We start from the raw sequence: 20377 nt of genomic DNA, 5'->3' as shown, positions 1-20377 counted from the left end.
CAATTTTCAGTATGCATAAAAAGACACTTATAACTTGTATAAAGCTAAACAAGTAGGATACATTTATGTATTATGACTATTCAAATATAGTGTAATCTCAAAGAGTGGGAGAGAGGTGAATTGTATATGTATATAGGTTAGATAATTGTATATTATACATATGCATTTGTATATATGGCAAGCGAGATTGGGAGAGGGAAAAGAGAGGCGAGCGAGATTGGGAGAGGAAGGAGAGAGGAGGGCGAGAGAGGGCGTATTGGAGTCGGGTGAATGAATTGGAGAGTCGCATTCATGATCTTATGCAACAAGAATATGCCATCAAGACTAATGTGTGTTTTATAGAGTGTTTTGTTAGATCAGCTGTGTTGTATGTGGTGAAGTATTGATCGATCAGAGCGCACATGTCCAAAAGATGAAAGTAACAAAAATGAAGACGTCAAGATGGATATGTGAGTATAGTAAGAGAGATATAATTAGGAATAGAGACACACTACAACAAATGTGATATTTCGCTACGAAATTATTAGGTACGATACAAAATTCGTCACTACTTATTAACCTTTTATGACGAAAATTACATTTTGTATTTAAATGCATGAGCAACATACTATTTGTGATGAAACACACAATTTCGTAGCAAAATTTTATCCACTAAAGTTTCCCACCAAAAAATAATTTGGCGCCATTTATTAAGTACCATTAGTGACGAATTTTAAGTTATCAGTGACACATTATTTTATTGCTAATAATGTATACAATTTGTGACAAACTATTATTTGTCATAAAATTAGTTACAATTTTGAGTACGAAAAAATTTCGTCACAAAAATATGTTTTTGCAATAGCGACAAAATAGTATTCGTAGTTAAATATAGTTATCTTTAGCCACAAATTTTTATATTTAATTGTGACTTTAGTTTTTGTCATTAATAATAAAAGCAAATAGTGACGATGATTTTAGTGTCTCTAGTTAACTTGCGACTTAGTGACAACATAGTTTTGTCACAAAATATACAATGTTTAAATAGCGACAATTTAAAATTTATAGCTGAATAATTTAATTATTTGCTATGAATTTATTTTTATAGGTGAATATACAATAAACTTGGCTACACTTGTTTACGATTACAAGTGACAACTCACAAATAATTTTTTCAAGTACTTCCTATAGGAAATAACAAATTGAAACCATAGAATAATATCACAACGACGAACTATATCTTATGAAAAGGCAACTGACGATGCAAGCATAAATCCTATTGTGAATTAGGGTCGTGATATCACATAGAATAATTATATATAGATAAAGTCTTTTTACTAATTTAAATTTTTTATTTTTTTTAAAAGTGTTTTAATTGAGTATGTAACTCATTTGATCAAATTAAAGTCACTTGCAACTTAATTATGACTATTACTCCATTAATACAAATAATTATTTTACTTTGTTAAATCCAAAGGCTTAAATATAAAATTGATTAAACGATATATCTTAATTTTACTACAAATTATTTTTAATTCATAAATATCTTCAATTAGAAAACAATTGATTCAATTTTATTATTTATCAACAATGGTTACAATTGCAATGCAAGTCGGTTATGTTTGAAATTATTTTGTCCACAATGTAAAGAGGATTTATTAATATATTGAATTCAGTTTTGATCATTTTTACTCTTAAAGATCAGCCTTTCAACTTAGCTCTTATATGTGTTAAGTTCAAAAATGACCCAAAGATGGGTTGATCTTGATATTTTGTCTTCCCATTAGAAAAGTTTTATAAAAATAACTTTCATAACGGATGATCTTAATATATTGGCTCTACTTAACAATTTTTTTTTAAAAATAGCCTGTATTTTATAATTTTTCACTTTTGTCTATGAGGCAGACGTTCGAGATATTTTTAAATAGTGAACATGCTTAATTGACCATAACTTTTGTCTTATAGGCAAACGTTAGAACTTAGGTATGTTATCCATTATGCATAAGTTCAAACGTTTATCCATAAGATAGACATTCAGGATATTTTAAGGCAATAAACATACTCACTTGACTATAAGTTCTACATTATATGAAAAAGTTAGAACTCAGATATGTTGCCTTAGCGATTTGTTTTTTAGTATTAAGGATAAAGGTATGCCTTTCGAATTGGATAACACCGAACTTATGTTAGGGAAAAATATTATCTTAAAAGGTTTCAATAGTGAAATTAAGTCATAGTTAAGAATTATCCGGACAATAAATTATCTTTAAAATGAGCACTATAGACAAAAATTAAAGACCAACAATTGAGGGACAAAAATTAAAGATCATCCCAAAATAAGGGTTGTCCGTGAATAAACTTGAATTTTCGTACTTTGTTACAAATATTATTCATTCATACCTATTAGAGCTCATTAAATAATTATAACATTAAAATGCAATTAATGATTATAAATAACGAATAATTAAAATTAAGGTCTTCACGAATAAATAAAGGCTTAATAATATCATGTGTTTGACCTACAAATTTAGTTGTGTAGCGTTATGAAAGGAAAAATAATTATTTTTTACAAAATAAATGCGCATGAATGTCTTTTATTTTCATAATATTACGATTGAGTGTGTTTATAAAAAATGGACATGATAACACTTGTTTATTCCCACCAAAACAAGTCGGCCTCAACCCAACATAAATGAGCCCCACGAACCCGTAGGTCAAAGCTTTGACCTCTTGCAAACACAGGCACCCCTTCGCGATCGTGGAGGGTTGGCTTCAGCACACAGAACAAAAAATTCAGTCAACTAAAAAATCATCGAAAGGATCCTCATAATTTGTTTGGAACCCCGTAAACACAAAATAAATATGTGAATCAATTATACTCGACGTTTCAAACTCAATAGAACCATCAAAACACGAATCTTAGGTCTCCTTGACCCGACATCCGTGAGAAACACAAGAAACTAACTCAATGCCTAAATGCTAAAACAAGCTTGGGATCTCTCAAAAATCAGCCAAAACCTCACCTAGGCCTAAAATCATCCCCCGAGTCCAACGAAACTCTCAGAATCCCAATCCGAGCATCCGAACCTTGAATGTTGACCAAAGTCAACTCAAAGGCTAAATTTACCCCAATTTCACAACTTAGGACCTCCAAAAGACTCGAAATCTGAAACCAACAACTCTCACAGCTTAGATTCCACATTTCAGGACTGGTGGAATCGACATAATTCCATTCTAACACTCGAAACTCCAAAAGACTCCAAAGCCGCTTTCTTAACAATATAAGCATTTCAAACACAAAACATATAAGATTCTCAACTTTCAACTCAAAGTTCAAAATCAACTTTTCAAAACTCAAACATAGAAGACTTGGGGTCGATATCGGGAGTGCAAAATGGTAAATTTAACGAAAAATCCAAAAATGACCTACCGGGTTATTACATTTTGAATTTAAATAAATAATATTATTAAATTTACAATTTCTTTAAATTTTTATATAATAAAAATATAATTAGCAATTTGAATAATAAATGAATTAGTTTAATGAGTTCGTTCTATACCGGGTCATTACATTTTGAATTTAAATAAATAATATTAGTCATTTTTACAATTTCTTTACATTTTTATCTATTGAAAAGATCATTAGCAATTTGAATATTAAATGAATTATTTTAATGAGTTTGTTCTATATTTTAGATTTTCTTTGTTTAGATATTTTGTCTTTTTTCGTTGCTTTTTATTTTGTATTGTATAGTATCAATTTCAATAAGGTTGAAGTAAATTTTATTATTTAGTTAGTTCTATCTCTCAAAAATTTTTAATCACAAAAAAATGAAATAAAAAGAGAAAAACAGTTAAAAGACAATATTAGACACCATCTTCTGAGATTTTAGTTGCATATTATGGGGTAAGTAGAAAATTTGACTAAAAAATTTCAGAACTGCCGGGTACAATCCCCTCTATTTTCCCCTCTTTTCAAAGGGCTAAATTCCCCCTCCTCAACTCACGAATTTTCAGAGCTCAACTGAATACATCCCCTTTCTTCGTCATCTTCCCTACAGAGTGAGTTGCCACTAGTCGAACAGAAAAGGTCAGTACTTTGTAATTCTCTTTTTTTATTTCTAGTAGAGTTTGTACCCGAAATTGTTTGCAATTTGTTTGTAGTTAAATGTTGGTTCAATTCATTTTTGGTTACGGTCTAATTGTTAAGAGTGTGTGCTTTTCAAAAAAAGGGTCTCCAGTAAGAGATTGTATATTTGTATTAGAGTTCTTAGGGTACAAAAGTTTTGATCTTTCTCATTTCAAGATTCCAACTGAAGTGAGAACTTTCTTGCGGCCCCATTTGCTTCCTTTGGGTAAAGATTTAACAACTGGAATGACTGAAATGGTGGCTTCTATAGGGCATTCTTCTGTGAAATCTCTTGATTTTCTTTCTTAATTTATGAATTACAAGGCTAATGGGCCTTGTCCTGATGGTTGGAGTTTTGAACAAAAACTGTTTCTCAATGGTTGTGAGCTTTGCCAAGAAAAATTATTGATTATCAAAACAGTTGAACGGACGAAGTTGACAAATTATGTAATTCAATGAACATGTTTTTTTTATTTGTCTGCTTGTTACCTATTTGATACCTAAAGAAAAGCAAAAGAAAATTTTTATGACTGCCCTGTCTTTAGATGAGTTGTTTAAATTGTAGGTAGTCTTAAAATTTAGAATGTGTAATTGGCCTATTTCCTTTCTCTTCTGTTTTTACTGGAATGAACATGGATAATTGTTGTTTTCTCCTTGTATAGAATCCCTAGTATGTTTTGTTTACTGCTGAGCCCTGTACTATGTTCTTTCAAGTATATGCATTCCCCACTTTGGAGTTAACTTGAAATAGGTCTGATCAATATCTTTGCTTTTCATTAGTTTTATTGTACTTGCTACAACTGAAGTGAGTGACTGAAAGTATTTTGGCAGTTTGCCTTTTGGGGGAATGAGGTTATGCATTTTTAAGAGAGCAAAGGGGGGAAAAGAGAAGAAAAATACTCCTTGGCCCTCAAGCACCTTGTTTCTTCCTGGTAGCCCTCTTACTTCAAAAATTATTGTCTACCTTAAAGACCTGTATAATTGTTGTTACAATAAGAAGAACTGTAAATTATGTTGTCACCTATGTTGCTCAAACTCTCCAAAAATGTGGCCATACCCATGTCTGATTCTTTAATAATGCACTACTTTTGGAGTACCCAACATGAACCCGTCGACATTTTTGAAGAGTCAAAGCAACATAGGTTGTCACATTGTCTTTTGAACAGTCCGGAATTCAAAGGAACTGAAAGACTAATTATTGTCAGATTTAGTATCTGGGAAACTTTAGTGACTATCCTCTGCAAGAGGTATGACTAGAGTGTTTGCAAGTACATGTTAACTTTTTTGCTAAATCATTCTATTCACAATGTTCAGACTTGTTCCCTAAATTGTCTCTCTATGGTTTATGTTGCTAAGGAAATGTGACATTTGAATGTGGCCTTTCAAATAATGTTTAGTTATCACTTGTGAAGTGATCGATTTAGGATTTTAGACATCTATGACTACCACATTTTATGTTTTACAGAGGTATTTGATTGTTGAACTACCTTCTCCTCAGTGCAGTCCCTCACCTCAATCACTCAGGTGCGTTCTCTCTTCATCTTTGTCAATTTTGAAATAGTTTAGTTACGTTTGCTTAAGTGTTTTTCTTCTTCTCAATTTGTGGCTCATGTATTGACTTTTGAGACCATTAATTACATCTTTTATTGCTTCATTAATTCAATTCGGGGGGCTTTATTTAGTGCAGGGATGCATCCATCTGGGGGAATTAACTTTAGAATATCACTGCTCGCGTTTAGTTAATTTTCTCTCTTAATTCTATTTATTTTCCTTATCTCAATAGTCGTATAATTTGGGGTTTTTTGTTGCAATTTCAGTTATTGCTTGAACGACTAATGAAACCTCATGAACAATCTAGCTTGAAATTTTCTTTCTTTCAAAGAGTGTTGACATTTTAGAAAGACCATTCAGATGTTTCCTCGCATAACTTGGAGAATATATTGTGTAAATCTTGTTATATAAGCTTCAGAATATATTAATGTTTCACACAAATGGTACCTCAGCTATCAGATATTGTGCTTTAGGCTACATATTAGCCAAAGTTGTAGTAAAGAGCTCTTTTATTTAACGCAAAAATTTCAAATATAATTCAGTGCTTGTATGACGTTTAGATTGCTTAAATATACCCATAAGTTAATACAACATTGGAGAGAAAATGCACTTTATTTTGTTGATTACTCAGCTAGGGAATTTGCTAATGTCATCTCTCGCTTTTGTCATTAGGGAATTTCAAGAAACTACATGGTGTTTAATTAGTGCATCTCTTTTACGTTCTATGACCTGATACATTTTTTCTTATCTACATCATGCTTTTGTTTTCGACTTTTCGTAGCAAAAGAAAACTTCATATGCAAATATGTCTTGCATACTATCATTATAGCAGATATGCATGTTTAAAACGGTACTTGAGAACTTGATGTACTTAATAGTATTACATCCTATAGTAATATTTCTGTTCTATATATCGATAGGTTACTTAATCTGTATGAAATTATGGTCTCTTTTCTATCATAATTTGATTTTGCAATAGTTTTTAAAGTTCACTTATTTTTTATGAAAAGGTTTAAATATTTGCTCATTTTAAAAAGGTGATAATGCAATGGAGTGGAGGGCCAGAAGGAGTCCTCTTTGCTCCATTAAATGGCTCTCGGGATAAAATAATTCATTCGCAAGTACTCAACTTTCAGCAATGTGAAACTGTTGGAATCAGGCGATTTCTTATACATAGTGCATGTGGATGGTATTGTGATGCCAATTTTGTCATTTTAACTTTCATCCATCTTCTCATCTCTTTAGCCAAGCTTTTAGAATATGTTGGTAATTTCTTTATGGCTGCTATATATTTGTAGATCACATAGTCTTCTTTACAGGAGGTAAATCAACAATTTTTCATGTCTCATTCTTCTCAAGTGCACTCATATCCTCCATCATGGACCTCTTCCAGTGTGGGGCACACACGGCTTCCCTTCTAGCGTTTGGTGTGGATATCGAATCACAAGTGGATATTAAAGCCTTGAAGGAAGATGACAATTTTGGATGAAATATATAGTAGTTCAAAGGGAGTTAGGTACATGCTCTTTTACCCCTTCCTAACTGCAATAACAAGCAAAATTTTGGAATGTCAACACATACTAATTGTTGCTAGAAAATGGATCAAAGTAAAAAGTCATTCGTAACTATCTTGAGTCAGACTTGAATGTCAAACACATACTAATTGTTGCTAGAAAATGGATCAAAGTAAAAAGTCATTCGTAACTATCTTGAGTCAGACTTGAATGTCAAACACATACTAATTGTTGCTAGAAAATGGATCAAAGTAAAAAGTCATTCGTAACTATCTTGAGTCAGACTTGAATGTCAAACACATACTAATTGTTGCTAGAAAATGGATCAAAGTAAAAAGTCATTCGTAACTATCTTGAGTCAGACTTGAATGTCAAACACATACTAATTGTTGCTAGAAAATGGATCAAAGTAAAAAGTCATTCGTAACTATCTTGAGTCAGACTTGAATGTCAAACACATACTAATTGTTGCTAGAAAATGGATCAAAGTAAAAAGTCATTCGTAACTATCTTGAGTCAGACTTGATAAAGTAAACTCCAACCCTGTGGGTTCATCACATAGTTGAAGACTACATTTCAAATCATGTATCTCTTTTAGGTTGATTTATTCCTTGTGTGAATCTCCTCCATTTCTATATATCTCCATCCAGTTCACTCAACATCTTCATCTTCTTTGAAAATAATAATGAAGAAGTGGTGGAAAGTCCATTTACGCTCTCAAAAGATAACATAAAACTTCAGTTTCCTGCCTCAGTACATTCTGCAGTAAGGTACATAGTAGATTCAGTTCTTTCCTTAAAAATGGTGCATATCTGAAAGAAAGAAATAGCCATATTTATTGTACTCTCTAATTGTTGCTTCAATTTCTGTTGTTGAATTAAGCTAGTACATTTATTTGCTAAGCCTCCCTCACCTGTTATATATTTTACTCAAATGATCAATAAAGTGAAAGATGGATCTTTGTAATATTTTTGAGTCATGATAAGGAAAAAATAAAACTCGCTTATAGAAGAAAGAAAACACTAAATGTCATCAAAAAAAGAAAGAAAACACAAAAAGAAAGAAAACACTAAAAGAAAAAAAAGAGCTTCAACATATAGTCATACCTAAAGTTTAGCAAATTAAACTGACCATGATTAAAATTGTTAGAACCTCTTGTTTGAGGAATAGGTAAAGAAAGAAATTAAGTTCTGAGATTCAGAAAGATATGTAGGAGAATTTGGAGTAATTAGCTAAAGATAATTTTGGAAGGCCATCAATTAAAATAAGAAGAATAAACTTCAAATTAACATCTAGTTCATTTACTTCTGAATTGAAGTCTTTTTTTGTATAGTTTGTCATCTTAGACTCCGTAATTAATTGTGATTATTATATTCACGTCCCTTGTTTTGCGATCTAGCCTATAGTATTATGTACCGCACTTGTCTTGAGATTTGCTTATACTAATTTTAACATCAAATCACATTGCAATATTTTTGCTAGCTATTTGAATAAAATTATATTGATGCCAAACAGTAGAATTAAAATTAACTTCAACAAAGTTTACCTCTGGCTAGGAAGTACATACATGAACAACAATTAAGCAAGTCAAAGCATCTTTCTATCATAAAGAACAAGTGAAAGAAGTTCAAGTAACTATCTAAAGAAAACTTGGAAGGTCACCTATTGAAAGGAGAATCATATGGAATATGCAGATCTTTTTCAGCATAGCAGTGTTTTAAAAGGTACAAGTGCATAAACATTGTAACATTAGTATTTTTGTTGATGCCACCTGTGTAAATTGTACATCTTGATGCCTAAATAGCTAAGAATTGAGTTAGAATGAATAATGAACCAACATCAGAGCCGAGGGTCGATAGGAAACAGTTGTTGTACCTCCAAGATAGTGGTAAGATTTGTGCAGACTTTATCCTCCCCAGATTTCACTTTGTGGGATTACACAGGGTATGTTGTTGAAAAGAACTAACAACTCAACCTCTTTGATTACAACTTTTGCCCAAAATCACTACCAAAACATCTTGTAGTGGCGTTCTTTAAAGTTCTTACGGTAAACGATCTTTCTCATTATGGATAACTCTTTTGCATTTTTATGTTTTCCTTTTGGTTTTAGTTCACTCTATATTTTTTTTTTTGGCCTGCAGTTCTCCTTCGTAAGTTTACATCATTTTCATGTATGCAATTTGATATTTAAAGACTTTTATGTTAAGAAATTTGTCTCCTGCATACTAGTTGATTAGGTTGAGGGTGCACATTTAAAAAAAATATTGGATTATGTTTCTCGAAGAATTAATGAAATAATTGTTTGGGTTACTCTGTATTTTGTCCTTGAAACTGGTTGACAAATTCCCAATTCGCATGTTTATGTAATGGTTTGCATTTTAGCAATGTCATTTCAACTTGTAATTGTTTATTCCCTTTTATACCAGGCTTCTAGCTCTACTTTCTGTTTTTCTCATTCCTCTGTACAAATAAGCATGACATCAAGATTCTTTCAACTCTATTCAGAGGAGATAGAAAAGTTCATGCTTAAAGCTGTTATATTTTTTCAAATTGTTACAAGTAAAGTCGTCTAATTTTGTTTAAGTAAAGTTTTTCCTTCTGCATATTATTGTTATTGGTCTTGTGCTGACACGAACTCCAGCCATCTAGTATATATATATATTCCACCATATTTTTTTTTCATTTGAATAGTATTTTAAAGTAACTATTTTTTTTTTTGTAAAAGGATGCAGATTTAATTGGAATCAAGAAAGCTTGTCGTTCGCGGAAAAGCTAGAAAAAGGGTCTTGAGAATAGAAGTAGTCTATGAAAAGAAGATGATATTAGAGATCCCACTTGGTAAAGGGAAGTTTTCAAGGCAATTTCATCAACAAAGCTATCAAATGAGTTGGATATAATTGTTTGAAATGTTGTTTCTCTTCAAAAAAAAGTGGAAAGAACTCACAAGAGTGGAGAAAGTAGCACAATGATTGGATTACATTGTATTTATCAAGACAATCTCATTTTTGTGAGATTTTACTTCTTCATTGACTACATGATTTTTATTCCTAAATCGCCTTTTGATCTATAATATAATTTATTCTTTGATTACAATTTAAATGTGTATTTATCACAATTTTTATCGTTACTAATAATGATAACTTATAGTGACGATTTTATTTACAAAATTCTAAGCCATTTTTGTAAAAACAAAATTGTCACTGATTTATACATTTAAGGACGAAAAATATTTTTTGTATATAAAAGGTTATCTTTAGTGACGAAGTTATACTTGTTCAACTACGAAATACATATAACTTTAGAGACAATTGACATCGTCATTAATTAAGCTAAAGAGTTGGTAACAAAGTGATTTCGTCGGTATTAATAACCCTTTCAGTGACAAAAACACACTATTAACTACATTTTTTTGTACTTACTTTGACGAATGAGTTCGTCATAAATAAATTGTATTTGGGGATGAAGAATAAATTTGTAGTCAATACACCTTTATTTAGCGACGAAGCACTAAATCGTCTTTGTATACTTTTAGTGACACACGTTTAGGGACGACTGAATGACGAAATATTTTTCGTCACACATGATTTTTTGTGACGAAATATGATTTATAAGTGATAAAATTATTTGTCCCTAATAGTCGAATTTGTTGTAGCGAATTATACATATACAAATGTGGCTAATTATACAAACTCGAAGTCAGTCCGCGTAATTGATGTATAATGTTAGTCGTGAGTGGTAATTATAGCAAACTATAGCTATGATGAGTAATTAAGTAGTATAAGTTTGCTTAACCGCGTAATTTTCTCTTTATTTTTTTCTAACAATTATTTAAGTTGTATCCATTTTTGACAAACAACACACATATTATGTTTGAAGTTTTATATGATCGAAGTTTAGATTTTTCTACAAGTATTTTTACATGTAGTACATGCGATAATAGTGAATTGTTCGTATTTTTTTCAATCGTCTTCACGATATGTAGTGCACAATTTTCAAATTTGAAAATAATTTGATTTGTGGTGAGATAACACATATAAAATAATGTGCACGTATGAGTGAGAATTGTTTGAAAAATTAATCGCGAGGAGTGTCAAGGGAATTCATATGCAACGATTTCATGTTTTAAAAATAAAATAAAATTATAAACAACCCATTGAAAATAACAAGAATTTGATAATTTTTATGTTTCTTTAGTTAGGTAGTACTCCCGATCGTGATTTTTTTTGAGTAAGTAGGGTCAATCGATGGCCAGGAAAAGTTTGATATTGATATTAATGAAAATAAAAATCAAGTCAAGAATGCAAAGAAAAAAAGAATAAAAGAAATGGAATTGGAATTATATAATATAAAGAGCTTCAAAAGAGTAATTTAGATGGCAAAGATATTAATTCTTAAGCATATACTTTGTTTACTTTTATATGTCATGTTTTTGCTTTAGTAGAGTCAGTTTTACTAGTTATCGAAGATAAATTGAATTATATTATTTAATATTTTAAAATTTTAAATTTAGATGTTTAAAAACTATACAAAAAAATATTATAAGTTGCATTCCTTCTCATATCAATATGTTAAAATATCGATCAAAGTTCATGTAGTTCGATTACTCTCAAGAAACAAAACATAACAAGTACTCCCTCCATCATATATTAGATGAACACTTTCTATTTTACACGGTTATTAAGAAATCATTAATAGCTTGATTTACTTACTATTTTTCTCTTTGTTCATATTAATTAGCTTTTTGAAGAAAAAAAATTGAATCTTTAAAATTTGTTTAAACTTTCAAAGCCATATTAATTGTAGTGGTAAAGTGAAAAAAGATTAATTAATTATATCCTAATTATTTAATAAGTGATCAAGTAATATGAGACAAATCCTTTTAGTAATTAGATGCCCATCTAATATGGCACAGAGGTAGTAATAAGGAAGGGGAGAGAGTAATTAACTTCTTCTTTTTTTTGGTTAAAGAGAGAGTAAATTACTCACTAAATCAACACCAATAATTAGTGTCCTATTTTTTCATTAATTTAAACAACTTTGCCTGCCACATTCAAACACATGGATGCCACCTAGCTAAACCTATATATGTTATAATATAATTTATAGCCTCCCTTATTTCTTGGAAACCAAAGTGACAATTTCCTGTCAAAACCTACTTAGAAGTAGGTTATCAAACTATAGTGTTTCAACTTAAAAGATTAATTAGCAAGTAATTAGAAGAGGGAAGGGGGAGGGGACCATATTATCACTAATTGATGACAGCAATATTATATACACATATAACAAAGTCTAGAAAACCATCTTTAGCATCCTTGAAAAACATACTCATATAAGAAATATTACCTAACTTTGTACCAATATCAAGAATCTGCCTGCCATTACATTTCGTATAGATGCTACTTAAATTTTATATCTCTCATTAATATCATAAAGTTTTAACTTTTGTACGACTTTGATATGCATCACAAGTTTTAAACTTTTGCACGACTCCAATATAATACTCAAAAAACTAATTAACTTATATACACAAACAGTATAAAAGAATACATCATTAGCACACGTCAACATGTAAATAGTTTACACTGTCAGTATATAAAAATTAAAACGAATAGTTTAAACATAATAAAATCAGGGATATGTGCTTATAAAGAAACAAACCCTACACATAATGGAGCAAAGTACTTCTAGGTTTCTTCTTATAGAAAGAAAAGAAAAAAAATGGTTGATAATAATATCAACATATTAGGGTCTAAATATGATAAAGAAAGCTCTAATTACAATTCAATTAGTGAAGATGGATTGATTTATAAGGAGCAAGATAGGTTGTTGCCAATAGCAAATGTTGGGAGAATTATGAAGCAAATTCTTCCACCAAATGCTAAGATTTCAAAAGAAGCCAAAGAGACTATGCAAGAATGTGTTAGTGAGTTTATTAGCTTTGTGACTGGTGAAGCATCTGATAAGTGTCACAATGAGAAGAGAAAGACTTTGAATGGTGATGATATTTGTTGGGCTTTGGGAAGTTTAGGTTTTGATGATTATGTTGAGCCATTGAAGAGGTATTTGCACAAGCATAGAGAGCTAGAAGGTGAAAGAATTAATCAAAGTAAAGGTGTTGGTTTTGGAAATAATATTGAAGATAATCAAAGGGAAAGAGATGATGAATTAACACAAAGGGGATCTACAATTCCATTCAAAATCACCATTATGGATCGTAAGGGGGAAAACAATTTTCTCCCTACAAGACCTTATTAGGCTTCTTCTTCTTCTTTTCTCTGTTTAACCGTTCAGTATCTGGAATTTACTAGTCTGAGTAATTTGGATTTGCTCCATGTGAAGTTCATTAAAGGGAAGCGCTATTTATCAAGAGTTTCTGTTCCAGACGAATTGTCATGAAAAAAACTTGGGTCGAGTTTTTCTTCTATCTTTTAGGCTTCTTCTTCTTCTCTCTTTTATCTTTGGGTTTAACTATCTTGTGTGTGAAACACACTGACCCTATTAATCTGGATTCTCGCTGCATAGGGTTGGAGAAATGTTTCCTCTATTGGAAGGTTGTCTATTCTTAATAAGGCTCGAACATGAGACCTTTGGTACTTCTTTTTAAGTTATGACATATACACTATGAAATGTTAATCTACTTTTGTCTTTTGATGAGTAAATTAACTTGCATTTCTAGTTGGTCATGATTTTGTTGATGTTGAGTTCTGTGTGTTTTCTTTTTATTGTTCATTTTCTATATATAAAATTAGGATGAGACATACAGTGATCTAGCGATTAATAAAATGAATAAAAATTATGAGAAATTAGGATATAAATTTTAGCAAAGATATAGACGGGTTAGGTGATTTTTTTTCATCCGTCTAAAAATATTGATTGACATGAGAGTTACTTGTTGGTTGTGTTGGTAAGAAATTTAGCTTATATCGAATAAAATAATTAAAATGCACAGAAGCTGACACAGACACAATATAAAAGTTGACAAACTCACAAAATAAAGGTATCAACTAGCCAACTAGGCATGTAAAATGGCATCATCAAAGTTTTCATTTTTGAAACCCTAGAATCCAGGACCACAAATTTGAGTTATTCTAAATATGCTTAGTTTGTCACTATTAAAGTCTTTATCAAAGTTTCTTTTCAAATCTTATATTAAATTAAAAGAAGTGTTTTCACTCCCTCCAGTGAGGATTTTGCATTCTTGGATAGATTCATAGGTGGAAAGACCAACAAAATAAATAATATTATTGAAAGGGACAAAGAAAGAAAAATTACAATGTATCTGTGATTTCAATATTTTATCCAAATGAAACATGACTTTTGATGTCAATCTTAAAAAGGATTTAGAAATTAAATATATATACTGAAGATTTATAATGTGTTTTTGCATGAGCTGGCAAAATTATTTAAAAAACATATTTAGGGTTGCCTATCATTTGGTGAATATTAAAAGTCACTACCTCAAAAATAATCTTTAGCGGTAATTAATTAACGATAATAGCTTTGTAGATGTTCCTAAAGCCTTTAGCGACACTGAATCTAAAGACACTTAACTAATGTCGGTAAAGACTTTAACACTCTTTATTAATGTGTCTATTTATTACCGCTAAAAGATATTTTTGTTGTAGTGAGTGCTTGGTGAATTCGTGTTTTATGACCTCGAAATGCCAAAAAAACCATATTTGTCATGGTGAATATTAATCACCGTGTCCTTTTTTATAGACCAATCAAATATCAAGCCAATTGAAGTTCGTCAATCAAATTTAGAAAAATCAACACATAAAGAGTATGATTTTAAATTCGTGTTTCATGACCTGAAACACCATAAAAATAACAGTTGTTATGGTGAGTATTGGTTACCAGCCATTCACGATGGATCAACCAAATCTTGGGTCAAGTGGAGCCCGTCAATCAAATTCAAGAAAAAAATCATGTACTAGTACACATAAAAACACCAATAATTATGAAATTCTATTTTATGACCCCGAAACACTCAAAAATAACGTGGTGATCAATCGCTATTATTAATTATAAATTAATTTATTTGTTAGTAATGTTTTTGTTTTTGATATAGAAATTTTTAGAAATAGCAAACATAATAGAATAATAAAGCACTATAACTATAGTTTCGATAATTACTTTTCATAGCTATAGTTTCGTTTGCTATGGAGGCTGCAGTTTGTATATTTTTGTCCATATGTATATTTCGTTGCGAATATACAAATAGGATATGTATATAAAATACTGAATTTATACATTTAAGAATTTTTCAGAACTCAGTTAGTATATTTCTGAATTTATACAATCAGGAATAGACTTATACAAATTATGGATTTAAACAAATTAGGCGAATAACAAAAATTGGAAAAACTATAGCCGTGAATTACAATTTTCTTAAACTGTAGCTATAGTACCTATGATATGCTAAATGTTTGTTATTCTGCATACTCTTCCCTTTTTAATAAGTCTTACGCGATGTGAATTTTGATTAGTTGGGCTATTTGACATACTATACATTGATCTTCCTATTATCCGGCCCATTGTCATGTCCAGCAGTAAGCCCATAGCACATAACACAAAATGTAATATTTTCTTCATTTTAATTTAGTTTATTGTCTGATTTTGATTTAATATAGGGTTTAAGAATAAAATAAATAAGAATTTAAATTTTATAATCAAACTAAATACATGTAGAACATTACAAATACTTTTAATCTTATTATTTTAATATGCCATATGAAAAATTAGAGTTAACCAATTACAATTAAGAAAAAACAACTACAAAAAAAATAAAAAATCTTAGCAAATAATAAAAGATTAAATGACCTATCCAAGCAAGAGTTGTGCTCAATAGATAAATTCGAAAAATGAGAATTTCTTATAAGAAAGTAACAATAACAAGAATGAATTAAGTAACGCAGTCATTTCAATTTTCTAAAATAAATTTATGACGTAGAGTACGTAAATTTAGAATGGTCTTATACTATAAAATATGTATTCCAAATATTAATGTATAAATTTTTCCAATAAAAAGTACTCCATAATTATACTTGAGCTCAGTTAAACGCAAAATAATAACAATATAGTATAGCCGCATAAAATGTAGTAAAATGTACCTTATTTTTGTTTAAAAGATTAAAAATTATTTTCGATTGACCTTCGACTCAACAAAAAACAGTTCATAAAAAGTAATAGAAGTAAAAGCATGATAAAACATACTGAGCAATAATTATAATAAAATAATACGATGATCGAAATATAAAATACGATAAAAGACAATAAAAATCAAACATAAAAACCACATAAACAATACAATAACTATAAATAAATATAAACAAATAGTGAAACAATACACAACTATTTATTAACAGGCGAACCTATGGAGTTTAGGATTCATTTGATTTCACTCAAAAATTACAATATAAGATTAATATTATTTTTATATATACACATAATAAATATTACTAAATTCAATTATTTATTTATTTTAGAAAATAAGCAGTGCTTTTTTCGTGCCTACAAGAGAAGTGAGATGGGTGGCAGAAAAGAGCAGTTCGAGATGGGGAATTTTTGCATCTTTATCCTATTGTTTGTCGAATCGAAATTTTAAATTAAAATTATTAAAAATTTAATATATTTAATAAAAATTACATTTGTGTATATATTTATTAAATTTCTGGATAAAAATATAAAATTTATTAAAATTTATACATTATGATCTGAATCCGCCATTAAATATTATCGGCACACGAAAGCAGACAAATGTTGAATGAGTCCAAAAATGCTTGAAATGATGACAAGAGATAAGTACAAACATTATTAAATCAACTCAAAATACACAAACACCTTTTTCTAAATAGCAAAATTAAAATTCACTAAAAAATAATATAAAAATAGAATTTATACCATTGATATATAATAATGTTTTAAGAAATAGATTGTTTGGATATAAATTTGGAGTTTTAGCTAGCTATTAAAGGGCATACTCTTTAGCAAAAAAATCATACTCTTTGTTCTTTTGTTTTTAAGAAGTTCATGGAAGGCAATAGTGGTTGCTGTTTTTGGTAAATTTCTTATTAATCTCCCGTTTTAGAATAGTTGTCATGTTTCATTTATCTCGAGTTTACTTATTAATATATGCTAGATTTTTTTTTGATTAGTTTTCGATCATGTTATTTCATTTAAGTTTTTATATTGAGCATGAAATAAACTCATTTCATTTATCTCGAGTTAATTTGATTGATATTATATGCTAAATTTCTTTATATCTTTATGAGTCTACCTTTTTATATTCTTTCCATTAGTTTTCTATCATGTCATTTCATTTAAGTTTACATAATCTACATCCTATCAATTTTTTTTAATTTCTTTTTTGACATAACTTGCTTTTAATATGCAGTAGTCTATAAATCAAGAAGAGGGGGGATCATGACAACTAATTAATTAGCAAACAAAGGTTCATATATGGCTGATCAGAGTTCAAATTATCCATCTCACAATTCCACACAAAATCACACAAATAAACCAATTTCATCCTTCTTAGGTTCTCCAAGAATTTTTAATGGCCTTTTGACTAGAAGTCTATCTGACATTGGAACTATCCAAACAAGTCGAGATCGACGGTATGACAATGAAATTGTCACTAGCCCAAATTCCCTTCTTGATGGCATGCAAAATCTCAATATTGGGAATCCTTTTGGTTATGATAGAAAATCACCAAACCCCATCAATAAAAAGCTCCCAATCATTAAGACAACTCCAAACAACATGCCTCGGTTTCAAACAAGTCAGGATCGACTGTATGATGCTGAATGCATTGTTAGCTCAAATTCGACACTTGATGGCATGCAAAATGACAATCTTGGAAACCCTTTTGGTTATGATAGAAAACCACCAAACCCCTTCACTAAAAAGCCTCCAAATAACAAGCTGGAATCAGAAATTACTTCTACGTCTCAGTTTCAAACAAGTCAGAATGGGAACCTTTTTGGTTATGATAGAAAACCACCAAACCCCATCACTAAAAAGCATTCAAATAACAAGATGGAATCAGAGAGCATTGGACTTGCTCTTATTGATCCAAAAGTAACTAGTGAAAAATTCCATGTCCTATTTGGAGCAAAGTTAAAAGTTGAAATCCCTTGTTCAATTGAGGTGAAAAATAGTACTTGTGGGGATTTAGATGAAATGGAGAGTTCAGAGGACTATACTTGTGTGATTACTCATGGTCCTAATCCAAAAACAACTCATATATTTGATAATTGCATTATTGAGAGCTCTTGTGGAGTTAGAAAGTTGAGGGAGAATTCTTGCAAAGTTGATCATACAAAGGGCAAAGGCATCTAATATGTAAGTACATGTATGAGAAATAAATTCTTCTTTTTCTGGTTTGTGTGTTTATAATATTTTCTGGATCGTTTTTTCTTGAATCGAGGATGTATTGAAAATAACCTCTTTAAAGTAGAGGTAGAGGTAGAATATGAATTTTTAGTCATTTTTTACCGAACTAGCTCACTTGAAAATGCATGGTGGAACATAGATTCTCAGTGAAATAGTTGAAAGTTTCCTAAATTTTTTTCTATGAAAACATTACTATTATTTCTTTCTAACCAATTCAATTAAAATATCTGTGAAAATAATTATTGAATTTAGTTGTTGTGTTTGTAGCTTATACCTCTGAATCAAAGGTTTAGAGTTTAGTGGTATTGATAATTTTTTTTTTCCTGAGTTCAATTTTCATTGTCGTATTTCGTTTGCATGTACTTTGATTATTTTAATATGTATGTGTTAGCTTCCACCAATATATATATTCAGATTTGAATCGTATTACTCTCTCATAATGCTCACTCATTTTATTAATCGATAAGCCACACCTTTAAATGTTCAATGTCTATATGAGAGGTCTTTGCATATTTTGCACTTGTAATTCTGTTTATATCAAGACTTACATAAGTAAAAAGCATTTACATAAATTCATGTTTCTATTGTGTTTTTGAGTCTACTTATTCGTATCTCAATTATACTTAACATTTGTATGTCATTTTTCTCTAGCTCATATAATAAGATTTGAACTTTGATCTTTCATATAATGTTCATTCATTTTGTTAGCGGCTACGCTCAATACTTTTTGAATATGGATTTTAAAATGTTAAACGACCATAATATGTTGCAATGTATATTTCATGATTTTAGACGAATGAGAAGGAATTACGTACTATATTTTTTTCTTAAAATATATGATTTTCACCCATTTTATTCCTACAGGATTATGAGGGCCTTTTGAAGCCATAAATCAAGGGGGGATGATGAATCAAGAAATGGAGGACTAGTGATTTTTCTTTTTTTCATCCTAATCTGTTTTTTTGGTCACTTTAACAAAGAATTTTGGCATCTTTTAGAAGTGGATATGAATGAAATCAAATTTTCCAATTTTTGACAAATTAGTCATGACTAGACCCCTATGGTGGACCAAAATGAAGGTTGTTCTTCCATCAAATATAACGTGACTTTGTTGGAGTGTGTTTCTTGACTTATTAATCCTTCTTGTATTATGTGGCAGGCATAATATATAAATATATTCTCAATTTGATCTCACAATAAACATTTTAATGCGTCTTCAGTATATTTCTTAGACATTTGATGTTAACGTGACATATAAATTGTGAATAAATCTAGATTATTATTTTAATAGTTGAAGTGTTAAACTGATATAATAAAAGACAAGTCAAGTTGTCTAGATATACATGTAAAATGTTTACTTGTCGGTTGGTTACCAAATTTGAATGTCGATTTATGTATTATGCCAAAAATTATTTATGACCAAATGGCCCCTAAACAAGAAGAATTAGTGTAATGAACCCATTCCTTCTCTCTTCTTGTAGCTCCTCTTTCTCTTTGCATCCATACAATTTCTATGCACTTTACACACACACAACATCAATGTTCTCTATGGTATGATTTTTTATGATCAAATTTGTGTATTTTTTTCTTCTTGAAATTGCTAAAAAGAGTTTGTTAAGCTTAAATTGTACTATACTTTGCTATTTATATACCCTTTTCTCAGATCTTGAATATAACTAGTTCTGTTTAATCCAAATTGTATCTTTTTTATTCAAATTGCTGTAAAGGGTTCTTGATTTGGGTTATCTTAGCTTAAACATTATATTTCTCTGCAATTTTGATATAAAGTTACTAAGTTCTGTTTAGT

General features: G+C 30.0%; 2 protein-coding genes and 1 long non-coding RNA gene across 6 annotated transcripts; all 3 read left to right on the top strand.

Annotated features, from left to right (window-relative positions):
• The first annotated feature begins 3899 nt into the window (after positions 1 to 3899).
• On the top strand, positions 3900 to 10224 carry LOC102582895 (uncharacterized). Of its 3 annotated transcripts, XR_001474480.1 has the most exons (7): positions 3900 to 4069; positions 4940 to 5040; positions 5574 to 5632; positions 6697 to 6848; positions 6979 to 7175; positions 8730 to 8897; positions 9899 to 10224. It is a non-coding gene; the product is annotated as an uncharacterized lncRNA (long non-coding RNA). The 3 variants fall into 3 exon arrangements; XR_001474481.1 differs by lacking the exon at positions 4940 to 5040; XR_367952.2 differs by lacking the exon at positions 8730 to 8897.
• Positions 10225 to 12818: 2594 nt separating this feature from the next.
• LOC102582547 (nuclear transcription factor Y subunit B-5-like) lies at positions 12819 to 13859 on the top strand. Its single transcript, XM_006355736.2, has one exon. It carries the CDS (start codon positions 12892 to 12894, stop codon positions 13426 to 13428), a length of 537 nt encoding a protein of 178 aa, XP_006355798.1. The 5' UTR covers positions 12819 to 12891; the 3' UTR covers positions 13429 to 13859.
• A 3278-nt stretch (positions 13860 to 17137) lies between these two features.
• LOC102582218 (uncharacterized) lies at positions 17138 to 19686 on the top strand. 2 transcript variants are annotated; one of them, XM_006355735.2, is made up of 3 exons: positions 17138 to 17234; positions 17570 to 18519; positions 19435 to 19686. In XM_006355735.2, the coding sequence occupies exon 2, from the start codon at positions 17635 to 17637 to the stop codon at positions 18514 to 18516; it is 882 nt and encodes a 293-aa protein (XP_006355797.1). In that variant the 5' UTR covers positions 17138 to 17234; positions 17570 to 17634; the 3' UTR covers positions 18517 to 18519; positions 19435 to 19686. The 2 variants fall into 2 exon arrangements, with proteins under 2 accessions (XP_006355797.1, XP_015168019.1); XM_015312533.1 differs by having other exon boundaries at positions 17570 to 18529.
• Positions 19687 to 20377: the final 691 nt, after the last annotated feature.

The sequence above is a fragment of the Solanum tuberosum genome, unplaced genomic scaffold (assembly GCF_000226075.1).
Source record: "Solanum tuberosum cultivar DM 1-3 516 R44 unplaced genomic scaffold, SolTub_3.0 scf00208, whole genome shotgun sequence".
In the NCBI taxonomy this organism is placed as follows: Eukaryota; Viridiplantae; Streptophyta; class Magnoliopsida; order Solanales; family Solanaceae; genus Solanum; species Solanum tuberosum.
Note: the sequence above shows the minus strand (reverse complement) of the source record. Positions and strands in the feature narration are given on the sequence as shown.

Coding starts and splice junctions, on each gene's coding strand:
- LOC102582547 (XM_006355736.2), top strand. CDS start 12,892: ATGGTTGATAATAATATCAACATATTAGGGTCTAAATATGATAAAGAA.
- LOC102582218 (XM_006355735.2), top strand. CDS start 17,635: ATGGCTGATCAGAGTTCAAATTATCCATCTCACAATTCCACACAAAAT.